This window comes from Trachypithecus francoisi, unplaced genomic scaffold (assembly GCF_009764315.1).
Source record: "Trachypithecus francoisi isolate TF-2019V2 unplaced genomic scaffold, Tfra_2.0 Lachesis_group2, whole genome shotgun sequence".
NCBI classification, from domain to species: Eukaryota; Metazoa; Chordata; class Mammalia; order Primates; family Cercopithecidae; genus Trachypithecus; species Trachypithecus francoisi.
The window spans coordinates 115789888-115810646 of record NW_022681465.1 but is presented as its reverse complement, the minus strand read 5'-3'; the positions used below and the strand labels follow the sequence as shown (position 1 = coordinate 115810646).

General features: G+C 49.1%; 1 protein-coding gene, 1 non-coding gene and 2 pseudogenes across 2 annotated transcripts; 3 read left to right on the top strand and 1 right to left on the bottom strand.

Moving 5' to 3' along the window:
* Positions 1-1316: 1316 nt before the first annotated feature.
* LOC117064357 lies at positions 1317-2768 on the bottom strand (annotated as a pseudogene).
* A 13763-nt stretch (positions 2769-16531) lies between these two features.
* On the top strand, positions 16532-17326 carry LOC117064340 (40S ribosomal protein SA-like). Its single transcript, XM_033178509.1, has one exon. It carries the CDS (start codon positions 16618-16620, stop codon positions 17128-17130), a length of 513 nt encoding a protein of 170 aa, XP_033034400.1. The 5' UTR covers positions 16532-16617; the 3' UTR covers positions 17131-17326.
* Positions 17170-17323, top strand: LOC117066240. The gene has a single exon (XR_004430221.1). It is a non-coding gene; the product is annotated as a small nucleolar RNA SNORA62/SNORA6 family (small nucleolar RNA).
* A 922-nt stretch (positions 17327-18248) lies between the features above and the next one.
* On the top strand, positions 18249-19546 carry LOC117064341 (annotated as a pseudogene).
* Positions 19547-20759: the final 1213 nt, after the last annotated feature.

Sequence of the window (20759 nt, the reverse complement as noted above, 5' to 3'; positions counted from 1 at the left end):
CACCCACCTTGGCCTCCCAAAGTGCTGGGATTACAGGTGTGAGCCACCGTGCCTGGCTGGATTTTTAAATTTTATTTTATTTTTTTGAGACAGAGTCTGGCTCTCAAGTGCAGTGGCATGATGCTGGCTCACTGCATCCTCTGCCTCCCAGGTTCATGTGATTCTCCTGTCTCAGCCTCAGGAGTAACTGGGACTGTAGGCGCATGCCACCAAGCCCAGCTAATTTTTGTTTTGTTTTGAGACAAGAGTCTCACTCCGTCTCCCAGATTGGAGTGCAGTGGTGTGATCTCGGCTCACTGCAACCTCCACCTCCCAGGTTCAAGTGATTCTCCCGCCTTAGCCTCCAGGGTAGCTGAAACTACAGGCATGCACCATCACACCCGGCTAATTTTTTTGTATTTTGGTAGAGATGGGGTTTCACCATGTTGTCCAGGTTGGTCTCGAACTCCTGAGCTCAGGCAATCCGCCCACTTCAGCCTCCCAAAGTGCTAGGCTTATAGGCACCCGACACCGCACCCGGCCGATTTTTGATATTTTTAGTACACACGTGGTTTCACCTTGTTGGTCAGGCTGGCCTTGAACTCCTGACCTCAAGTGATCGGCCCGCCTCGACCTCTCAAAGTGCTGGGATTACAAGCGTGAGCCACCACGCCTGGCCCCAGGAAATCTTGATTTTTAATGTGGTATCTCCAAATTCTGAAACTTTGGCAACTAATGCAATTTTTAAAAGATTGTGGGCCAGGCAGACTGCATTCTATGGAGGTAGAAAAGGAGGCCTGAGGACGGGCGCGGTGGCTCAAGCCTGTAATCCCAGCACTTTGGGAGGCAGAGGCGGGCAGATCACGAGATTAGGAGTTCGAGACCAGCCTGGCCAATATGGTGAAACCCCATCTCTACTAAAAATATAAAAATTAGCCGGGCGTGGTGGCACGCACCTGTAGTCCCAGCTACTCAGGAGGCTGAGGCAGAAGAATCGTTTGTACCCGAGAGGCGAGCTTGCAGTGAGCCGAGATCGCAGCACTGCACTCCAACCTGGGTGGCAGAGCCAGACTCTCTCAAAAACAAACAAAAAATTAGCCGGGCGTGGTGGCGCATGCCTGTAATCCAGCTACTTGGGAGGCTGAGGTAAGAGAATCGCTTGAACTCAGGAGGCGGAGGTTAAGGTGAGCCGAGATCGCGCCATTGCACTCCAGCCTAGGCAACAAGAGCCAAAGTCCGTCTCAAAGAAAAGGCAAAAGAAAGAAAAGAAAAAGAAAAAGGAGGCTTGAGCCCGGCGCAGTGGCTCACGCCTGTAATCCCACGTTTAGGAGGCTAAGCTGGGAGGATTGCTTGAGTCTGGAAGCTCGAGGTTGCAGTGAGCCATGATCGTGCCACTGCGCTCCAGCCTGGGTGATAGAGTGAGACCCCGTGTTTAAAAAAAAAGGGGGGAGCCTGTAACAGAGACGCGACTCCCCAAAATGCCGCACAGCAAGTGGGGGCCGTACAGCCCATGGTTTCCAGAAAGCTTCTCTTGGGAATGTAAAGTAACACTTACCTGGGTCTCCTAGTTTCTAGACCTCCTGAGGCTAGAGGCCCTGAGAACGGAATAAGTGCAAAGTCCCCGACCCCGCACACCGTCCTCGGCTCGCTCCGCACCGCAGCCTTCATTCCCTGAGCACCGCGGTTCGTCCGTCTCCGGGACTTCGCCCTCCATTACCTGGATGGCCTGCAAGGCCATTACTCGCCACTCCGCCCTAGCTGGGTTATGTCGGCGGCAAGACTTGCTTCCACTCCGCACTCCCGGAGAGCCACGCGCAGACCCTCCTCCACAGCCCCATCGCACCCTCCCAAAATAGGCAGGTTAGACTTGCTTCCCTCGCCGACACCCAGCACCTAGGGGCAGTCCCCGAGGCCACGCAGACCTCTCCCACCCACGCGCAGAGAACGGCCCAGGGAACCGCGGGAGCCAGTCTAGCGCGGGGAGAGTGGCAGGCGAGAGGCACGAGGTGCGCATGTGTAGCGCGGCCTTTATTTCGTCACTGCGAGTCCAGAACCCACGACGGGATCATGAGCACGCCCCCGCTGGCGCCTGCGCGCTTGCGCATCTTCCTCTGCCAGGCGCGCTGCCGCAGCCGTCGGGGTCACCTCGGGGTTGAGCTGCTTCTCCAGCAAGTGCATGCGCTCCATGGCCTCAGTCATCATGTCCATGAGCAGTTCCTGCTTCAGCTTCAGGTAGTTGTTCTCCTCCAGCAACACTTGGCTCTTGGTCTGCTGCACCTGCGCGTTCCCGCTCGAGGCGGTCGGCGAGAGCAGCGGCGACCGCGTCGGCGCCAGCGGGCCCTCAGTGGTCCACCGGCTGCCGCGGAACACGAAGGCCTGGTTGCCGAGGCGCACGCGCGGCGGGCCGTAGGCGAGGCCCAGCTCTGCCTGGCGCGTGTTGTGGTCCAGCAGGTAGAAGGTGGACAGGGAAGACTTGCGGCGCAGCGGCGGCCGCCTTGGCGAGAAGGCCGCGAGATGTGATCGGCCCAGAACTGCTGCAGCTGCTGCCACAGGCGGCTGGCATGCATGGCTTGTAGCCAGGCACTCGAAGGTTGCCAGGGCGTGGACCTTGTAGGGCACGCAGGAGCTCGGAGGGGAGCCTTGGGAGCGCGGGAGCCTTGGGAGCGCTGGCGACTCGTGCTGCGCGCTTGTTGCGGGACCCCGGATGTCCAGAATGATGAAGGCGAGCCAGGGGGCGTTGCTAGGAGACAAGAGTCCGGGTGAGCAGCGTGCTTGGTACAGGCCGCCTCTCAAACCGCGAGGCCGGTGGACATGTCTTAGCCCTGCACCTAGTGCTGCGGCTGTGGCTAACCGGCTGCTGGCCACCGAGGAGCCCCTCCCTCCACGCTGCACAGGCAGCAGTCTCACCTAAACCACCTTCCCCAAAGACCACTGAGGGTTCGGGCCCTGGGATAGATATGCAGATGGAGGACGGGAGGAGGGCCCTGTTCTCTGAGCTGCAGCTGGAAGGGTGAGGGGTAGGGAATGATAGCAAGACAAGTAAGTAGGTATTTAAAGGAGGAGTAGGACTGTGCCAGGTGGGTTGAGGATGGAAAATGGAGAGCTTCTAGGCAGAAGGAAGAGCCGAGCACGGCTTTTTCTTTTTTTTTTTTTTTTTGAGACAGAGTCTCGCTGTTGTTGCCCGAGCTGGAGTGCAATGGCACAATCTTGGCTCACTGCAACCTCCGCCTCCCGGGTTTCAGCAATTCTCCTGTCTCAGCCTCTTGAGTAGCTGAGATTACAGGCGCCTGCCATCACCCCCAGCTAATTTTTCTATTTTTAGTGAAGACAGGGTTTCACCATGTTGGCCAGGCTGGTCTCGAACTCCTGACCTCAGGTGATCTGCCTGCCTCGGTCTCCTAAAGTGCTGAGATTACAGGCATGAGCCACTGTATCCAGCAGGGCAGGACTTTCATATTTCAGATGTAAACACGAGCTTGGATAGGATTGGTGCTGGGAAGAGCAGGAGAGGAACCTGGGAAGGTGGACCAGTGCACTATGTGAAGGTGCTGTACAGGCAGGCTCAGAAGCTTAGACTTCCTTTTGTGGGTAAGAGGGAATTGTGGAAGGATTACAAAGCCAGGGTTAGATCTGGGTTCTGAAAACAATCTGGGAGGATGTCTACCATAGCCAACGGCATTATTGCCCTCATCATTCAGTCATTTGATGGACTTGAACTAGCATCCGCTCTGTGCCAGGCTCTGGTCTTGGGAAGGGGACCCGGAACAGCCTCTACCTGCCCTCAAGATGCTCCTAATCCAGCTTGGAAGACATGTGTATACAGACCACAGTCCAGTGACATCCTGGGGTATGTGCCATAGGCTAGACCTATGCATAGGGCTCAAAGTAACAGGGATTGTGCACACTAAACATGACATTTGTTCCAAACAAACTATGCCCTCAGGGAGTCCAAAGTCCAGATAACAGACAAGTCCCATTTTGCTCACTTCTCCCTGCACCCACCCACCCCCTGGCCCAGTAAGTACTGATTCTGTTATGTGAAAAGGGGAGTTATGTGTTGTTTCTAATTCCTCTTCTGCCCATGGACAATGAGAAGAGAAAGAACTGGAGCAGGGTTCCCCCTCTGTTATGTCTTCGTTAATTCATAAGACACTTATCCCTCACATATAGGTGGACAGAGGCTGGACGGTACATACCATCCCCAAGATCTGGTTCAGGGAGATGGTCTCTGGAAGCCCACATCCAGGCCCACCCTTGAGATTGTATCTTCTCAGAGGATCCTTCCCCGTTAATCCTCACTGTATGTTGTGCCTCACCTGGAAGATGTGGTGGAGTTGCGGAGCTGCTGTCCCAGGGCTAGTCCCATCTGTGACCCACTCAGCTCCTGTCCACCTGCTGTGACTCACAATGCCTCCAGGCCAGGCCACCCCCGGACAAGAAGGGGTGCTGACCACTGAGCTGTCAAATAGACTCTGGGCTCTCCCTTGCATGCATTCAGTGCATCATTGAGCACCTACTGTGTTCTAGGAACAGTTCCAGGGAAGTGAAGAAGATATTCCCTCATTAAGCTGTCATTCTTGGCAGGGGAATGAGGGGAGTGGTCATAAGCAGAGTCTAAGACAGGAATTTGTTCTAGGGGAACTAACAAGATAGTCTCTCAGGAAGCTAACAGAGGGTGTCATGAGTCAGGTTCCCTAGAAGCAGAACCTAAGATGAGCATTCTTGTTCAAGTGAATTATTGGGGAAGTGCTCTCAGGAGAAGGGGGTGAGGGAAGCAGGACGGCAGAGAAAACAGGCTAAGGCTCAGCCAGAGTGTGGTCTCACATGGAGCCTAGCTTCTGCTTGCTGTCATGGGGAACTCAGAGCACATATAGCACCACAGTTAGGCCTCCTTAAGGCAAGGGAGCCAGCCTTTTGTACCCTCCTTTTACATGTCAGTCAGTTATTGGCCGGGGCAGCTGAGAGTTATCAACCAGCACCTACAGCACTTTTGGGTGCAACCAGGGATCTGGGTTCTCAGTGGGGTGCCAACTGAGGAGGGAGGAAGATAATAGAATAGATGATAAAAATGAAAGGGTAGACTAGCCAACATGGCAAGACCCCATCGCTACAAAAACAAAGTAGCTGGGTGTGGTGGCATGTGACTGTAGTCCCAGCTACTCAAGAGGCTGAGGTGGGAGGATCACCTGAGCCCAGGAAGTGAAAGCTGCAGTGAACAGTGATTGTGCCACTGCACTCCAGCATGGGCGATAGAGACCTTGTGTTAAAAAAAAAAAAAGAGGGCCAGGCATGGTGTTTCACACCTGTAAATCCCAGCACTTTGGGAGGGGAAGGTGGGTGGATCACCTGAAGTCAGAAGCTCAAGAACAGCCTGACCAACATGGTGAAACTCCATGTCTACTAAAAAATAGAAAAAAATTAGCCGGGCGTGGTGGCGGGTGCCTGTAATCCCAGCTACTCAGGACGCTGAGGCAGGATAATTGCTTGAACCCAGGAGGCAGAGGTTACAGTGAGCGAAGATTGTGCCACTGTACTCCAACCTGGGCAACAAGAGCGAAACTCCATCTCTAACCAAAAAAAAGGAATGACTAAATGAATAAGAATATTCAGGCCAGGTGTGGTGGCTCACACCTGTAATCCCAGCACTTTGGGAGGCTGAGGTGGGTGGATCATGAAGTCAGGTGATCGAGATCATCCTGGCTAACTTGGTGAAACCCCATCTCTAATAAAAATACAAAAAATTGGCCAGGTGCAGTGGCTCATGCCTGTAATCCCAGCATCTTGGGAGGCTGAGGCAGGTGGATCACCTGAGGTCGGGAGTTCGAGACCAGCCTGACCAACATGGAGAAACCCCATCTCTTCTCAAAATACAAAATTAGCCGGGCGTGGTGGTGCATACCTATAACCCCTGCTGCTTGGGAGGCTGAGGCAGGAGAATCGCTTGAACCCAGGAGGCAGTGGTTGCAGTTGGCCGAGATTGCACCACTGCACTCCAGCCTGGGCGACAGAGCGAGACTCCGTCTCAAAAAAAATAAAAGAATAAATAAAAAGAATGTCTAATTCTGATACGTACAGTGAAGAAAACAAACCAGGGAAATACAGAAAGTGATTTTGGGACAGGGTGAGGAGTAGGAACTAATTTAGACGTGGTGCTCAGTGAAGGCCCTTGACATTCATGCTAAAACCTGAACAATAAGGAGACTCCAGTCCCTTGAAGACCTGGGGGTAAAGGAAGGAAGTGGCTGGGCATGTTTGAAGGACAAGTGCCATGTGTGCGGACAGTGGAAGGAAATGAAGTCAGTCCTAACTGCTAAGCCCACCCACCTGACTACAAGGGACAGACCCAGAATCACAGGAGCTCACAAGCTGGGGCACAGCCCGCTGGTAGTGCCACCTCCTAGGAAACTTCTGTAATCGTTTTATTGAGGTATAACTGACATAATCAACTACATTTTATTTTTATTTTTATTTTTTGAGATGGAGTCTCGCTCTGTCGCCCAGGCTAGAGTGCAGTGGCACGATCTCAGCTCACTGCAAGCTCCGCCTCCCAGGTTCACGCCATTCTCCTGCCTCAGCCTCCCAAGTAGCTGGGACTACAGGCACCCGCCACTACGCTGGGCTAATTTTTTGTATTTTTTTTTTTTTAGTAGAGACGTGGTTTCACGGTGTTGGCCAGGATGGTCTCGATCTCCTGACCTCATGATCCACCCGCCTCAGCCTCCCAAAGGGCCGGGATTATAGGCGAGATCTACGCCCGGCCAACTACATATATTTATAACGTATAATGTGAAGTATTTCAATAATTTGTTATGTGAAATCATTCTCAAAATCAAGATAATGAATGTATCCATCTGGTGGTATCCATTATCTTTTTTTCTTTTTTTTGAGAGGAGTCTCTCACTTGGTTGCCCAGGCTGGAATGCAGTGGTGCGATCTCAGCTCACTGCAACCTCTGCCTCCCGGGTTCAAGTGATTCTCCTGTCTCAGCCTCCCAAGTAGCTGGGATTACAGGTGCACACCACCACACCCAGCTAATTTTTGTATTTTTAGTAGAGATGGGGTTTCACCATGTTCACCAGGCTGGTCTCAAACTCCTGGCCTTAAGTGATCCACCAGCCTTGGCTGCCCAAACTGCTGGAATTACAGGCATGAGTCACCGTGCCTGGCCTCAGTATAGATTTTTTTTGGCATTGGCTTCTCATCACATAATTATTTTAAGATTTATCCATGTTGTTGCATTTATTAACAATGCATTACTTTGAGTAGTATTTCATTGTATGGAAACACCACACAATTTGTTTTTCCATTCAGCTGTTGATGCACATTTGGGTTGTTTCCAGTTTGGGGGCTACTGCAAATAAAACTGCTCTGAACATTTTTGTTCATCTTTATGTGGACATATGCTTTCATTTCTCTTAAGTAAATCCCCAGGCTGGGTCATATGGCAGGTGCATGTTTACCTTTTTATTAAGCCACTAACAGTGAGTGAAAGTTTCTGTTTCTGTGTATCCTGGCCGACACTTAGTTTGGTAAACCTTCATTTTTAAAAAATTTGCTTAATTAAAGGTGGTGATGGTGTTTTGTGAGACCCCTGTCTCACCGTGGTGCCTAGGCTGGTCTGAAACTCCTGGGCTCAAGGGATCCTTCCACCTGGGCCTCTGGGCCTCCCAAAGTGCTAGGATTACAGGCAGGAGCCATGGGACCCAGCTAGTAAGCCCTTTTTTTTGAGACGGAGTCTCGCTCTGTCGCCCAGGCTGCAGTGCAGTGGCGCAATCTCTGCTTACTGCAAGCTCCACCTCCTGGGTTCACACCATTCTCCTGCCTCAGCCTCCTAAGTAGGTGGGACTACAGGTGCCTGCCACCACACTGGCTAATTTTTTTTGTATTTTTAGTAGAGACGGGGTTTCACCGTGTTAGCCAGGTTAGTCTCGATCTCCTGACCTCATGATCCACCTGCCTAGGCCTCCCAAAGTGCTGGGATTACAGGCTTGAGCCACCCTGCCCAGCCAAGCCTTTTTAATTTTAGCCATAGTGGTAGTGTGTCTAAATTGTGGGGTTTTTGCTGTTTTGTTGTTGTTTTAAATTTTTAACAAGCTCATCCTTAATTTATTTTATTTATTTGTCTGTCTATTTATTTTTTGAGATGGAGTTTTGCTTTTGTTGCCGAGGCTGGAGTGCAGTGGTGTGATCTCGACTCACTGCAATCTGCACCTCCTGGGTTCAAGCGATTCTCCTGCCTCAGCCTCCCAAGTAAGTGGGATTACAGGCGTGTGCCACCACACCTGGCTAATTTTGTTTTTTGTTTTTTTGTTTTGACTAGAGATGGGGTTTCACCATGTTGGTCAGGCTGGTCTTGAACTCCTGACCTCAAGTGATCCATCCACCTCTGCCTCCTTAAGTGCTGGGATTATAGGCTTGAACCACTGCGCCCAGCCTTAATAAATCTGTTTATTTACTTATTTAATTTTTGGAGGCAGAGTGGCATCCTGTCACTCAGGCTGGTGTGCAGTGGCGCAGCCTTCGGTCACCACAACCTCTGCTTCCCGGGTTCAAGCGATTCTTCTGCCTCAGCCTCCTGAGTATGTGGGATTACAGGCACATGCCACCATGCCTGGCTAATTTTGGGGTTTTTTTTCTGAGATGGAGTTTCACTCTTGTTGCCCAGGCTGAAGTGCAATGGCGCAATCTTGGCTCACCACAACCTCCACCTCAGCCTCCCCTGTAGGTGGGATTACAGGCATGTGCCACCACGCCTGGCTAATTTTGTATTTTTAGTAGAGACAGGGTTTCTCCATGTTGGGCAGACTGGTCTTGAACTCCCGACCTCAGGTGATCGCCCACCTTGTGCTGGGATTACAGGAATGAGCCACCACGCCCAGTTTTTTTTTTTTTTTTTTTGAGATGGAGTTTCGCTCTTGTTGCCTAGGCTGGAAAGCAATGGCATGATCTCAGCTCACTGAAACCTCTGCCTGCTGGGTTCAAGAGATTCTCCTGCCTCAGCCTCCCAGGTAGCTGGGATTACAGGCACCTGCCACCACGCCTGGCTAATTTTTGTACTTTTAGTAGAGATGGGGTTTCACCATGTTGGCAAGGCTGGTCTCGAACTCCAGATCTCAGGTGATCCACCTGCCCTGGCCTCTCAAAGTGTTGGGATTATAGGCGTGAGCCACCGTGCCCGGCCCAATTTTTGTATTTTTAGTAGACGTGGGTTTTCACCATCTTTGCCCGGCTGGTCTCAAACTCCTGACCTCAGGTGATCTGTCTGCATTGGCCTCCCAAAATGCTGGGATTACAGATGTGAGTCATTGCGCCTGGCCTCATCCTTAATAAATTGAGGTTTTAATTTGCATTTCTCTAACAGCTAATGCTATTAAGCATCTTTCCATGTGGGTATTTGTTATCTATTTTATTTATTTATTTATTTATTTTTTTGAGACGGAGTCTCGCTGTCTCTCCCAGGCTGGAGTGCAGTGGCACGATCTCGGCTCACTGCAAGCTCCGCCTCCCGGATTCATGCCATTCTCCCGCCTCAGCCTCCGAGTAGCTGGGACTACAGGCACCTGCCACCATGCCCGGCTAATTTTTTTTTTATTTTTAGTAGAGACGGGGTTTCACCGTGTTAGCCAGGATGGTCTCGATCTCCTGACCTAGTGATCCGCCTGCCTCGGCCTCCCAAAGTGCTGGGATTACAGGCTTGAGCCACCGCGCCGGCCTTTTGTTATCTATTTTAATGAAGTGGTTGTTCAAGTCTTTTTTTTTTTTTTTTTTTTGAGACAGAGTCTCGCTCTGTCACCAGGCTGGAGTACAGTGGCACGATCTTGGCTCACTGCAACCTCCGCCTCCCGGGTTCAAGTGATTCTCCTGCCTCAGCCTCCCAAGTAGCTGGGATTACAGGCACGTGCCACCACACCCAGCTAATTTCTGTATTTTTAGTAGAGATGAGGTTTCACCATGTTGGCCAGGCTGGTCTTGAACTCCTGACCTCATGTGATCTGCCTGCCACGGCCTCCCAATGTGCTGGGATTACAGGTGTAAACCACCAAGCCCGGCCGTCTTTTTTTTTTTTTTCCAGTGGTTCAAGTCTTTTTGCCTATTTTACAAATTGGATTGTTTGTCTTAACACTCTTGTCTTAGCTCTTGTTGCCCAGGTTGGAGTGCAATACGTGGCTCACTGCAACTTCCGGCAGCTCACTGCAACTTCCGGCTCCAGGATTCAAGCAATTCTCTTCCCTCAGCTTCCTGAGTAGCTGGGACTACAGGCGCCTGCCACCACGCCCAGCTAATTTTGTATCTTTAGTAGAGACAGGGTTTTGCCATATTGGTCAGGCTGGTCTTGAACTCCTGCCCTCAGGTAATCCGTCTGCCTTGGCCTCCCAAAGGTCTGGCTATCCAGGCATGAGCCACTGCACCCAGCCTGCAGTTTCTGTTTTTGTTTTTGTTTTTGAGATGGAGTCTCCCTCTGTCGCCCAGGCTGGAGTGCAGTGGAGTGGTGCTATCTCGGCTCACTGTAAGCCCTGCCTCCCAGGTTCACGCCATTCTCCTGCCTCAGCCTCCCGAGTAGCTGGGACTACAGTCGCCCACCACCATGCCTAGCTAATTTTTTGTATTTTTAGTAGAGACGGGGTTTCATCGTGTTAGCCAGGATGGTCTCCATCTCCTGACCTCGTGATCTGCTCACCTTGGCCTCCCAAAGTGCTGGGATTACAGGCGTGAGCCACCATACCCGGCCTTTTTTTTGAGACGGAATTTTGCTCTTGTTGCCCAGGCTGGAGTGCAATGTACAATCTTGGCTCACTACAACCTCTGCCCCCTGGGTTCGAGGGATTCTCCTGCCTCAGCCTCCTGAGTTGCTGGGATTACAGGCCGGCTAATTTTTTGTATTTTTAGTAGAGACAGCGTTTCTCCATGTTGGTCAGGCTGGTCTCGAACTCCCGACCTTAGGTGATCCGCCCGTCTCGGCCTCCCAAATTGCTGGGATTACAGGCATGAGCCACCACGCCCAACCCCAGCTTGCAATTTTTACATTCTAGATAAAATCCTTTGTTTGATATGTTTTGCAAATATTTCTTCCCAGTCTGTGGCTTGCCTTTTAGGGCAAAAGTTTTTAGTTTTGACGATGTCCAATTTATCAAGTTTTTCTTTTTCACGTTTTTTTGTGTCATATTTATGAACTGTTTGCCAAGTATAAAGTTACTAAGATTGTCTCCTTTTTATTCTAGAAGTTTCATAGTTTTAGCTTTACATTTAGGTCTGTGCTCCATTTTAAGTTAATTTTTGTTTATGATGTTTTGTGGTTTTTTTTTTTTTTTGACAGAAATGCCAAATTGACTCAGCACCATTCACAGAGAAGACTGGCCTTTCCCACAGTAACTGCAGTGACGTCCGTGTTGTTCATCACATGACTGAGGACATGGCTCTGGTTCTGTGCTCTGTGTTCTTTTCCTTGGTCTGTTTCTCGTGGCACCAATACTGTTGATACCTGGTAGTGTAAACGTTCCAATACTATTCTTTAAGATTGCTTTGGCTTTCTAGATCCTTTGTATTTCCATATAAATTTTAGAATTTGATTGTCAGTGTTCACAAATAAACCCTCATGCTCACTGTTTAAAGCTTTCTCTTCTTGTCATGAGGACACTTGAGCTCAAATCAACCTCCCGAAGGTGTCCGATAAGACACGGAATCAGAGCCCAGGAATATTTTAACCAAGCCAGTGATTCATATTCTTTATCTCTCCACATCGTATCTATGTTATTAAAGTCAATTTTCGGCCATACGCAGTGGCTCATGCCTGTAATCCCAGCAATTCGGGAGGCTGAGGCAGGCAGATCACTTGAGGCCAGGAGTTCGAGATGAGCCTGGCCAACATGGTGAAACCCTGTCTCTACTAAAAATACAAAAAATTAGCTGGGGTGGTGGCGCACACCTGTGGTCCCAGCTACTTGGGAGGCTGAGGGAGGAGAACTGCTTGAACCCAGGACTTGGAGGTTGCAGTGAGCCGAGATCGTGCCACTGCACTCCAGCCTGGCAACAGAGCAAGACTCCATCCTGGAAAAAAAAAAAAAAAAGCTGACTTTATCTATCTGTCATCTATTAGGCGGCACCCGGCCGCCTAAGGTCACTTTTCATTAGCAATCATGATATTTGGCCAGGCATGGTGGCTCATGCCTGTAATCTCAGCACTTTGGGAAGCCGAGAAGTTTGAGACCAGCCCAGCCAACATGGTGAAACTCCATCCCCACTAAAACTAAAAATAAAATATTAGCTGGGCATGGTGGCATGTGCCTGTAATCCCAGCTAATTGGGAAGCTGAGGCAGGAGAATCGTTTATACCCAGGAGGTGGAGGTTGCAGTGAGCAGAGATCATGCCACAGCACTCCAGTGTGGGCGACAGAGCGAGACTGTCTCAAAAACAACAAGAACAACAACAAAAAACAACAAAAACATACTTCAGACAGATCATAGATGGCCACCAGGAATGGCATACAGCTTCCCTTATTTCATGGCCTACCAAAAAGAGAATACTATAAAACCCAAGGAAGTCTTCCCTTTTTTTTTTTTTTTTGAGACAGAGTTTTGCTCTTGTTGCCCAGGTGGGAGTGGAATGGTGCGATCTCGGCTCACTGCAACCTCTGCCTTCTGGGTTCAAGCAATTCCCCTGCCTCAGCCGCCTGAGTAGCTGGGATTACAGGTGCCCACCACTATGCTTGTCTAATTTTTTGGTATTTTTAGTAGACATGGGGTTTCACCATGTTGGCCAGGCTGGTCTCGAACTCCTGACTTCAGCTGATCCATCTGCCTCAGCCTCCCAAAGTGTTGGGATTACAGGTGTGAGCCACCCCACCCAGCCTCTTTTTTTTCTTCTTCTTTTTAAAGTTCTTGCCTACTCCTGGAAGTCCTTATTTGATTATTTGAACAGGAAAAGTTAGGAGAGATGATGGATAATTCCCAGTTAACATGGATGTTAACTCCTTTCACAAGAAGACCTTGATTTTGAGGACATTTAATGAGGCCTTCAGAATGTAAAGATTCACAATTTTAAAAATGGCTTCTGGTTCCTTTGAGGATCCTCATCTCAATGTCACTGAAAAGACAAGGTCTGAAGCCTGTGAGGAAGGGAAGGGTGTGCTACCGGGTCCCAACAGGTCTGAATTGAAGGACATAAGGTTTATTCTGATGGCAGAAAGGAAAGGAGAAGAGCATCTGAAAATTTTTCAGATTTTTCCACATCAGAAGCATTTGTACACACTAGCTGTGAATCACAGTGGGTGTGAATGTCAGTGGGTCCCTTCTGGCAACCAAGAGGAATATTAATATTCCCCAAACCAAGGAAGCTAGTTTTTCCCCATGGAAATTTCAGTCTGGCTTCTGAGATATTCTGTTAGTGACATTTGCCCTTCCCTGAAACAACATGGTGTTCTCTGTGCTAATATAGTTTTAAAAAAGAAGTTGGCCAGGCACGGTGGCTCACACCTGTAATCCCAGCACTTTGGGAGGCTGAGGCGGGCAGATCACCTGAGGTCAGGAGTTCGAGACCAGCCTGGCCAACATGGTGAAACCCCCGTCTGTACTTAAAATACAAAAATTAGCTAGGCGTGGTGGTACGCTCCTGTAATCCCAGCTACTTGGGAGGCTGAGACAGGAGAATCACTTGAACCTGGGAGGCGGAGGTTGCATTGAGCCGAGATCGCACCATGGCACTCCAGCCTGGGGGACAAGAGTGAGACTTCATCTCAAAAAAAAAAAAAAAATCTGAAAAAAGGCTGGGTGCAGTGGCTCATGCCTGTAACCCCAAAACTTTGGGAGGCTGAGGCAGGTGGATCACAAGGTCAGGAATTCGAGACTAGCCTGACCAACATGGTGGAAGCCGTCTCTACTAAAAATACAAAAATTAGCCAAGTGTGGTGGCACGGGCCTGTAATCCCACATACTCAGGAGGCTGAAGCAGGAGAATCGCTTGAACCCGGGAGGTGGAGGTTGCAGCAAACTGAGATCACACCACTGCACTCCAGCCTGAGTGACAAAGAAAGACTCCATCTCAAAAAAAAAAAAAAAAAAAAAAACACTTAAGAAAGTCACTTTGAGAGGTTGTGGCAGGCAGATCACTTGAGGCCAGGAGTTTGAGAGCTGCCAGGACAACATGGCGAAACCCTGTCTCTACAAAAAATACAAAAATTAGCTGGGTGTGGTGGCACAAGCCTGTAATCCCAGCTACATGGGAGGCTGAGACATGATAGTCACTTGAACCCAGGAGGCAGAGGTTGCAGTGAGCCGTGATCATGCCACTGCACTCCAGCCTGGATGACAGAGTGAGACTCTCTCAAAAAAAAAAATAATAAGTAACATAAATGTTAATTTGACTTTTTGGTTTGTATTATAGGTAAAATTATAAACTTATGGTTTTATATTGACATAGAGCTGTAAATTAATTTATAGTGGGTTTATGTTTATAGACATTGATTTATTATTTTTTTACTTTAGTTTTTTGAGACCATGTCTCACTCTGTTGCCCAGGCTGGAGTGCAGCAGCACAACTTTGGCTCATGGCAACTTCTGCCTCCCAGGTTCAAGCGATTCTCTTGCCTCAGCCTCCCGAGTAGTTGGGATTACAGGACCCACCACCATGCCTGGCTAATTTTTGTATTTTTAGTAGAGATGGGGTTTCGCCTTGTTGGCCAGGCTGGTCTCGAACTCCTGGTCTCAAGTTATCCACCCGCCTCAGCCTCCCGAAGTGCTGGGATTACAGGCGTGAGCCATCACGCCTGGCCTATATACATTTAAACAAGACTGTGTGGTGGGTTAATATTTTGAAATGTTAGCCAGTGTATGGTTGTTTCTTCAGGCCGACTAAGCTATGTAAAAAGGTGAGTGGGCTGGGCACACTGGCTCATGCCTATAATCCCAGCATTTTGTGAGGTCAGGGCGGGAGGATCCCTTTAAGCCCAGGAGTTTGAGACCAGCTTGGGCAACACAGGGAGATCCCATCTCTGCAAAGAAAACAAAGAAAAAAAAAATGAGTGAAAGTGCCTGATCAAGAAAGGGAGGTTGAAGCAGATGTCAGTTGGCTCTGGAAGACTGCAAGAGCCGCTACACTGCAATCCCAGCTCGGGATAGCATGAGGCAAGGCAGTACTCTCTTCCTTTCCTTGGGTTCTTTGACATCCCTATATACTTTCCTTGAGGTAGTTTCAGTATATCTCTCTTCTTTATTATTATTTATTCTTTATTTATGTTATTTATTTTTTCGAGACGGAGTCTCGCTCTGTCGCCCAGGCTGGAGTGCAGTGGCATGAACTCGGCTCACTACAAGCTCTGCCTCACGGGTTCATGCCATTCTCCTGCCTTAGCCTCCCAAGTAGCTGGGACTAAAGATACGCACCACCATGGCCTGGCTAATTTTTGTATTTTTAGTAGAGACAGGGTTTCACCATGTTGGCCAGGCTGGTCTAGAACTCCTGACCTCAAGTGATCTGCCCGTCTTGGTCTCCCAAAGTGCTGGGATTATAGGCATGAGCCACTCTGTCCGGCCATCTCTGTTCCTTATAACCAAAAAGAGCCCCCAGTTTAAAAGCTCTTAAAGGTCTGGGCGCAGTGGCTCACATCTGTAATCCCAGCACTTTAAGAGGCCAATATAGGAGGATCACTTGAAGCAGCCCCTGGGCAACAAAGAGCCCTTATCTCTACTTATTTTATTTTTTAGAGACAGGGTCTTGCTCTATTGCCCAGGCTAGTGGAGTGCAGTGGCATGATCACGGCTCACTGCAGCCTCAACCTCCTGGGCTGAATCTGTCTACCTCCCTCAGCCTCGTGAGTAGCTGGCACTCAGGCACATGCCACTGATTTTTTATTTTCTGTACAGATAGGGTTTTGCCATGTTGCCCGGGCTAGTCTCAAACTCCTGGGCTCAAGTGATCTGCCTGCCTCGGCCTCCCAAATTGCTGACATTACAGGCAAGAGCCACCACATGTGCACATAGTACCTAATGATTCCTTACAAACCAGTATGAAAAAGACAAACCCTATAGTGGAAAAATGGACAAACGACATGAATAGAGAATTCACAAAGGAAGAAATATACGTATGGTTAATGAACATGAAAAATGTTGGCCAGCTGCTGTGGTTCGCGCCTATAATCCCAGCACTTTGGGAGGCTGAGGCAAGTGGATCACCTGAGGTCAGAAGTTTGAGACCAGCCTGGCCAACATGGCGAAACCCCATCTCTACTAAAAATACAGAAGTTAGCCGGGTGAAATGGCACATGCCTGTAGTCCCAGCTACTCTGGAGGCTGAGGCATGGGAATCGCTTAAACTCAGGAGATAGAGGTTGCAGTGAGCCAAGATTGTGCACTGTACTCTAGCCTGGGCGACAGAGTGAGAATCTGTCTCAAAAAAATAAAATAAAAATAAAAATTAGCCACACATGGTGGTGCATGCCTGTAGTCCTAGCGACTTGGGAGGCTGAGGCAAGAAGCTTCCTTGAGCCCAGAAGTTTGAGGCTGCAGTGAGCCATGATTGTGCCACTGTACTCTAGCCTGGCCGGGAACTTGTCTTAAAAAAAAAAAAAGCTTTCCGCGCTACCTGCAGAGGGGTCCATACGGCGTTGTTCTGGATTCCCGTCGTAACTTAAAGGGAAACTTTTCACAATGTCCGGAGCCCTTGATGTCCTGCAAATGAAGGAGGAAGATGTCCTTAAGTTCCTTGCAGCAGGAACCCACTTAGGTGGCACCAATCTTGACTTCCAGATGGAACAGTACATCTATAAAAGGAAAAGTGATGGCATCTACATCATAAATCTGAAGAGGACCTGGGAGAAGCTTCTGCTGGCGGCCCGTGCCATTGTTGCCATTGAAAACCCTGCTGATGTCAGTGTTATATCCTCCAGGAATACTGGCCAGAGGGCCGTGCTGAAGTTTGCTGCTGCCACTGGAGCCACTCCAATTGCTGGCCGCTTCACTCCTGGGACCTTCACTAACCAGATCCAGGCAGCCTTCCGGGAGCCACGGCTTCTTGTGGTTACTGACCCCAGGGCTGACCACCAGCCTCTTACGGAGGCATCTTATGTTAACCTACCTACCATTGCTCTGTGTAACACAGATTCTCCTCTGCGCTATGTGGACATTGCCATCCCATGCAACAACAAGGTAATGATTTTATGATCTAGAGTTTGCGAATGCATGCTCTAGAAAAAACATTGCTGTGCACATTGTTAGAGCTTGGAGTTGAGGCCACTGACTGGCCGATGAACTCGCAAGTGTAGGTAGTGTGCTACATGAGGGGCAAGTTTTTCGCTAACACCACAAGGGTCTTTGGCCCAATGAGTGGAGTTTGATAGTAATTCTTGCTACAAGTATAAAAATAAAAATAAAAATAAAAATAAAAAATAAAAAAAATAGTCTGGGCGCGGTGGCTCAAGCCTGTAATCCCAGCACTTTGGGAGGCCGAGACGGGCGGATCACGAGGTCAGGAGATCGAGACCATCCTGGCTAACACGGTGAAACCCCGTCTCTACTAAAAATACAAAAAACTAGCCGGGCGAGGTGGCGGGCGCCTGTAGTCCCAGCTACTCAGGAGGCTGAGGCAGGAGAATGGCGTGAAACCCGGGAGGCGGAGCTTGCAGTGAGCTGAGATCCGGCCACTGCACTCCAGCCCGGGCGACAGAGCAAGACTCTGTCTCAAAAAAAAAATAAAAAAAAATAAAAAATAAAAAAAAATAAAAAATAAAAATAAAAATAAAAAATAAAAAATAAAAATAAAAAAATTTAAAAAAGGTTTAATTTCACTGTAATAAAATAAACTTCAATTAACATAGTTACATATCTTTTTCTTTGTCCATCATTCTGACAATGCCAGATGAGCATGAGTATAGAGAAACTATAGAGAAATGACCATTACCAGCCTAACTATTAAGAAAGTAATGGGCCGGACGCGGTGGCTCAAGCCTGTAATCCCAGCACTTTGGGAGGCCGAGACGGGCGGATCACGAGGTCAGGAGATCGAGACCATCCTGGCTAACACGGTGAAACCCCGTCTCTACTAAAAATACAAAAAAAACTAGCTGGGCGAGGTGGTGGGCGCCTGTAGTCCCAGCTGCTTGGGAGGCTGAGGCAGGAGAATGGCATGAACCCGGGAGGCGGAGCTTGCAGTGAGCTGAGATCCGGCCACTGCACTCCAGTCCGGGCGACAGAGCGAGACACCGCCTCAAAAAAAAAAAAAAAAAAAAAAAGAAAGTAATGGACTGGGTGTGGTGGCTCACGCTTGTAATCCCAGCTACTCAGGAGGCTGAGGCAGGAGAATCGCTTTAACTCAGGAGGCCAAGGTTGTCGTGAGCCGAGCTCACGCCATTGCACTCCAGCCTGGGCAACAAGAGAGAAACTCCGTCTCAAAAAAAAAAAAGTAATGAGAGTGAACAATATAGTCAGGATGGCTAAAGGTGACCCTGAGAAACCAAAGGGCAAGATGTCTGCTTTTGTCTACTTTGTGCAGACGTGCAGAGAAGAACGTAAAAAGAAACCGTCGGCTGGGCGCGGTGGCTCAAGCCTGTAATCCTAGCACTTTGGGAGGCCGAGACAGGCGGATCACTCTAAAAGGGTGTTTTAGAGGTCAGGAGATCGAGACCATCCTGGCTAACACAGTGAAACCCCGTCTCAACTAAAAAAATACAAAAAACTAGCCGGGCGAGGTGGCGGGCGCCTGTAGTCCCAGCTACGTGGGAGGTTGAGGCAGGAGAATGGCGTAAACCCGGGAGGCGGAGCTTGCAGTGAGCTGAGATCCGGCCACTGCACTCCAGCCTGGGTGACAGAGCGAGACTCCGTCTCAACAAAAAAAAAAAAAAAAAAAAAAACCGTCAATTTTGCAGAATTTTCCAAGAAGTGCTCTGAGAGGTAGAAAGACGATGTCCAGGAGAGAGAAGTCGAAGTTTGATCAAATGGCAAAGGCAGATAAAGTGCGCTGTGATCAGGAAATGAAGGGTTATGGACCAGCTAAGGGAGGCAAGAAGAAGGATCCTAATGCCCCCAAAAGGCCACCGTCTGGATTCTTCCTGTTTTCTTCGGAATTCCACCCCAAGATGAAATCCACAAACCCCGGCATCTCTATTGGAGACGTGGTCAAAAAGCTGGGTGAGATGTGGAAGAACTGAAATGATGGTGAAAAGCAGCCTTACATCACTAAGGCGGCAAAGCTGAAGGAGAAGTATAAGAAGGATGTTGCTGACTATAAGTCGAAAGGAAAGTTTGATGGCGCAACGGGTCCTGCTACAGTTGCCTGGAAGAAGGTGGAAGAGGAAGAGGAACGGGGAGATGAGGAGGAGCAGAAGAGGATGAATAAACAAACTGTTTATCTGTCAAAAAAAAAAGAAAGAAAGTAATGTATAAAAATGTGAGTGCGCCCTCTCTCTGTGTGCCTACTTTCTCCTTCAAGCAAAAGGTAGGCATGAGCAAGGATGAGGATGGCTTTGCGGGAAGGGTAGAGAGACAAGTTAAGCTATGAGAAGAAGCTGGATACAAAGGACAAATGGATCAAGAATTTTGTTTACTGTTTTAAATATACTGCCTATTTTGAAAAAAGCACAGAAGCTAAAGCTAAAATTTCTTTTTCTTTTTTTTTTTTTTTTTTTTTTTAGTAGAGATAGGGTTTCACTGTGTTAGCCAGGATGGTCTCGATCTCCTGACCTCGTGATCTGCCCCCGCCTCGGCCTCCCAAAGTGCTGAGATTACAGGCAGGAGCCACTGCACCCGTCCCAATTTTTATTTATTTAGTTTATTCATTTTTTTTAGACAGAATCTCGCTCTGTCTCCCAGGCTGGAGTGCAGTGGCACAATCTTGGCTCACTGCAACCTCTGCTTCCCAGGTTCAAGCGATTCTCCTGCCTCAGCCTCCCAAGTAGCTGGGACTATAGGTGTGTGTGCATCAGTATGCCCGGCTAATTTTGTATTTTTAGTAGAGATGGGGCTTCTCCATGTTGGTCAGGCTGGTCTCCAACTCCCGACCTCAGGTGATCCACCCGCCTTGGCCTCCCAAAGTGCTGAGATTACAGGCAGGAGCCACTGCACCCGTCCCAATTTTTATTTATTTATTTATTATTTATTTATTTTTTGAGACGGAGTTTCACTCTTGTTGCCCATGCTGGAGTGCAATGGCGCGATCTCGGCTCACTGCAACCTCTGCTTCCCAGGTTCAAGCGATTCTTCTGCCTCAGCCTCCCAAGTAGCTGTGATTACAGGCATGCTGGTGCATGCCTGGCTATTTTGTATTTTTAGTAGAGATGGGGCTTCTCCATGTTGGTCAGGCTGGTCTCCAACTCCCGACCTCAGGTGATCCACCCGCCTTGGCCTCCCAAAGTGCTGGGACTACAAGCGTCAGCCACCACACCTGACCTATTTTTATTTTTTTAGACAAGGTGTCACTCTGGTACAGTGGCCTGATCTTGGCTCACTGCAGCCTCGACCTCTTGGCCTTAGACAATCCTCTCACCTCAGCCTCCCGAGTAGCTGGGAGTACAGGCTCAAGCCACTATGCCCAGCTAATTTTTGTATATTTTGTAGAGATGGGGTCTCGTCATGTTGCCCAGGCTGGTCTTGAATCCTGGGTTCAAGTGACCCACCCACCTTGGCCTCCCAAAGTGCTGGATTACAAGCATGACCTACCTCACCTGGCCTGATTCTTTGTTGAAAAAATCATATGCATGTTTAAAGAAAGTATCTTTTTTTTTTTTTTTTTGAGACAGTCTGGCTCTGTCACCCAAGCTGGAGTGCAGTGGCACAATCTTGGCTCACTGCAACCTCCG

What these genes read in the sequence shown, in the direction of transcription:
- LOC117064340 (XM_033178509.1), top strand. Translation starts at nt 16,618, where the DNA reads ATGTCCGGAGCCCTTGATGTCCTGCAAATGAAGGAGGAAGATGTCCTT.